Consider the following 1,729-nt stretch of genomic DNA (forward strand, 5'->3'; position numbering starts at 1 on the left):
GCCGAACGACTCTATCGACGCAACTCTTTCGATCAATACTCATTCACTCGTTATCAAAATAGCATGCGATACCGCGGGTTAGTCAAAATGCGGTTCATTAAACACTTCTAAGCTTCATTCCAAAATGTCTTCACACACTCGGACTGGGGGTAGCCTGAGTATCGGTCACCTCTGTCGTTGTTGCTGGAGCTTCGGTGGTGACATCAACGGTGGTGGCGGCACTGATAGTCGTGACTGGGAAGTCAGCTGTAGTCGCGGCATTGGTGGCGACATCGTCTGTTGTAGTAGCAGAAAATGTGGTGGATGAGGCCTCTCCAGTAACATCTGGAGATGTGGTTACTTCCGAGGGAGCTGCTGCGCTGGTCGTTTGTGCAACAGTGGTAGGCTCGACAGGAGCGTCGGTAGTAACATCAGCCGCATCGGTTGTAGTTACAGTTCCGGTAGTGTCGACAGCAACAGAAGTGGCCGTATTGGTTTCTTCGGGGGCGGCAGTTGTGCCGTCCTGAATTGTGGTAGTCTCAGTGACTTCATCGGTGGCTTCACTTGGAGTAGTGGTAACTGGAGCAACCTCGCAAGTGCATGGCGCATTGGATGAATGACAGGTGCTTGGTGTAGCCCAGTACTTGCAGTAGGAGCCAGGAGTATCCGAGGCACAACCAGCATCACAATTACGGGGGGCTTCAGTTGTTCCACCCGACCCGCAGTAACAAGGGACGTTGGAGCCAAAGCACCTGCTAGGTGTCTGCCAGTATTTACAATACGACCCGGGATAGGTGGCGGCACACTCGGCATCGCACTCGGTGGTGTTACCCATCACGTTTGTGATGTCCTGGAGAACACTGAGACCGACGATGACGAAGGGGAAGGAGCGGGGCTCAGTTACAAAATAGCAAAGGAGCAAATAGCAAAAAAGTGCCAATTAGCTCGAATGCATATTCCCTGCGGCTTTTGCTGTTGTGCTAGTCTGTAAAAACGCTATGGCTGATATACAGAAGAGTAAAGTAGTAAAATTCACTTTACAAATACGCAAATTTGCCGTTTTGTATAACAGAAACTGCTCGAATGAATATCGTTTGCTTGTTTATATTTCAGAAGGTTGCTGCAATGTATAAAAGTTGCCGCTATGTGAAGCTCTACTATGTAACAAAATTTAGCAGTTTTGCTCAAAAAAGTGGCAAACCAATAAATTGCTCTTTCTACTATTGAGCAAATTGCTACTTTTCAGAGGAGCAATTTACCGCTTAACGAATGAGCAACCCCGCGATGGAGCAAATTTTTGCTGTTCTACAATCGGAAGAAGGAATTGAAATTTCGCACGCGAGAGTCGAACCTTGGTGGGTTGTTGGTGATTGTGTTGAGCATTGCATTATAGTTTCGAAGTCTCTGAGTGGTGACTATTTTGCAAAGTTCTTTGGTTCTGTCGATATAGATAAGTATAGTTGCAGCACTGGGAGAATGATGGATGGACTATTGTAAGTGGTAGTAGGTCGTTAGTAAAGACTTACATTCGTTAAGGGTTCGTTGGATTCTCTTATTTTCCACATCATTGCAGTTCGCACATGGTCACAGAACACCAGGGAGAGGATTTGTGTTTACGTGGTAGCTCGTATTGGGCGGAATCACTCGTACTGAGTGATCCGAGATCACTTATTTGGATCAACACGGATCACTCATCTGCAGTGCAGTGCTGTATTGCAGCACCCCAGTGGTGCCCATGCGAGATGTCGTG

At 47.3% G+C, this 1,729-nt stretch overlaps 1 protein-coding gene across 1 annotated transcript; it reads right to left on the minus strand.

Annotated features, from left to right (window-relative positions):
- Positions 1-130: 130 nt before the first annotated feature.
- On the minus strand, positions 131-814 carry Pmar_PMAR023102 (merozoite surface protein 2, putative; the record flags this gene model as incomplete). The annotated part of the gene is made up of 1 exon (XM_002779048.1): positions 131-814. One exon carries the CDS (start codon positions 812-814, stop codon positions 131-133), a length of 684 nt encoding a protein of 227 aa, XP_002779094.1.
- Between the last annotated feature and the right edge of the window lie 915 nt (positions 815-1,729).

The sequence above is a fragment of the Perkinsus marinus genome (genome assembly GCF_000006405.1).
Source record: "Perkinsus marinus ATCC 50983 genomic scaffold scf_1104296947860, whole genome shotgun sequence".
Lineage (NCBI taxonomy): Eukaryota > Perkinsozoa > Perkinsida > Perkinsidae > Perkinsus > Perkinsus marinus.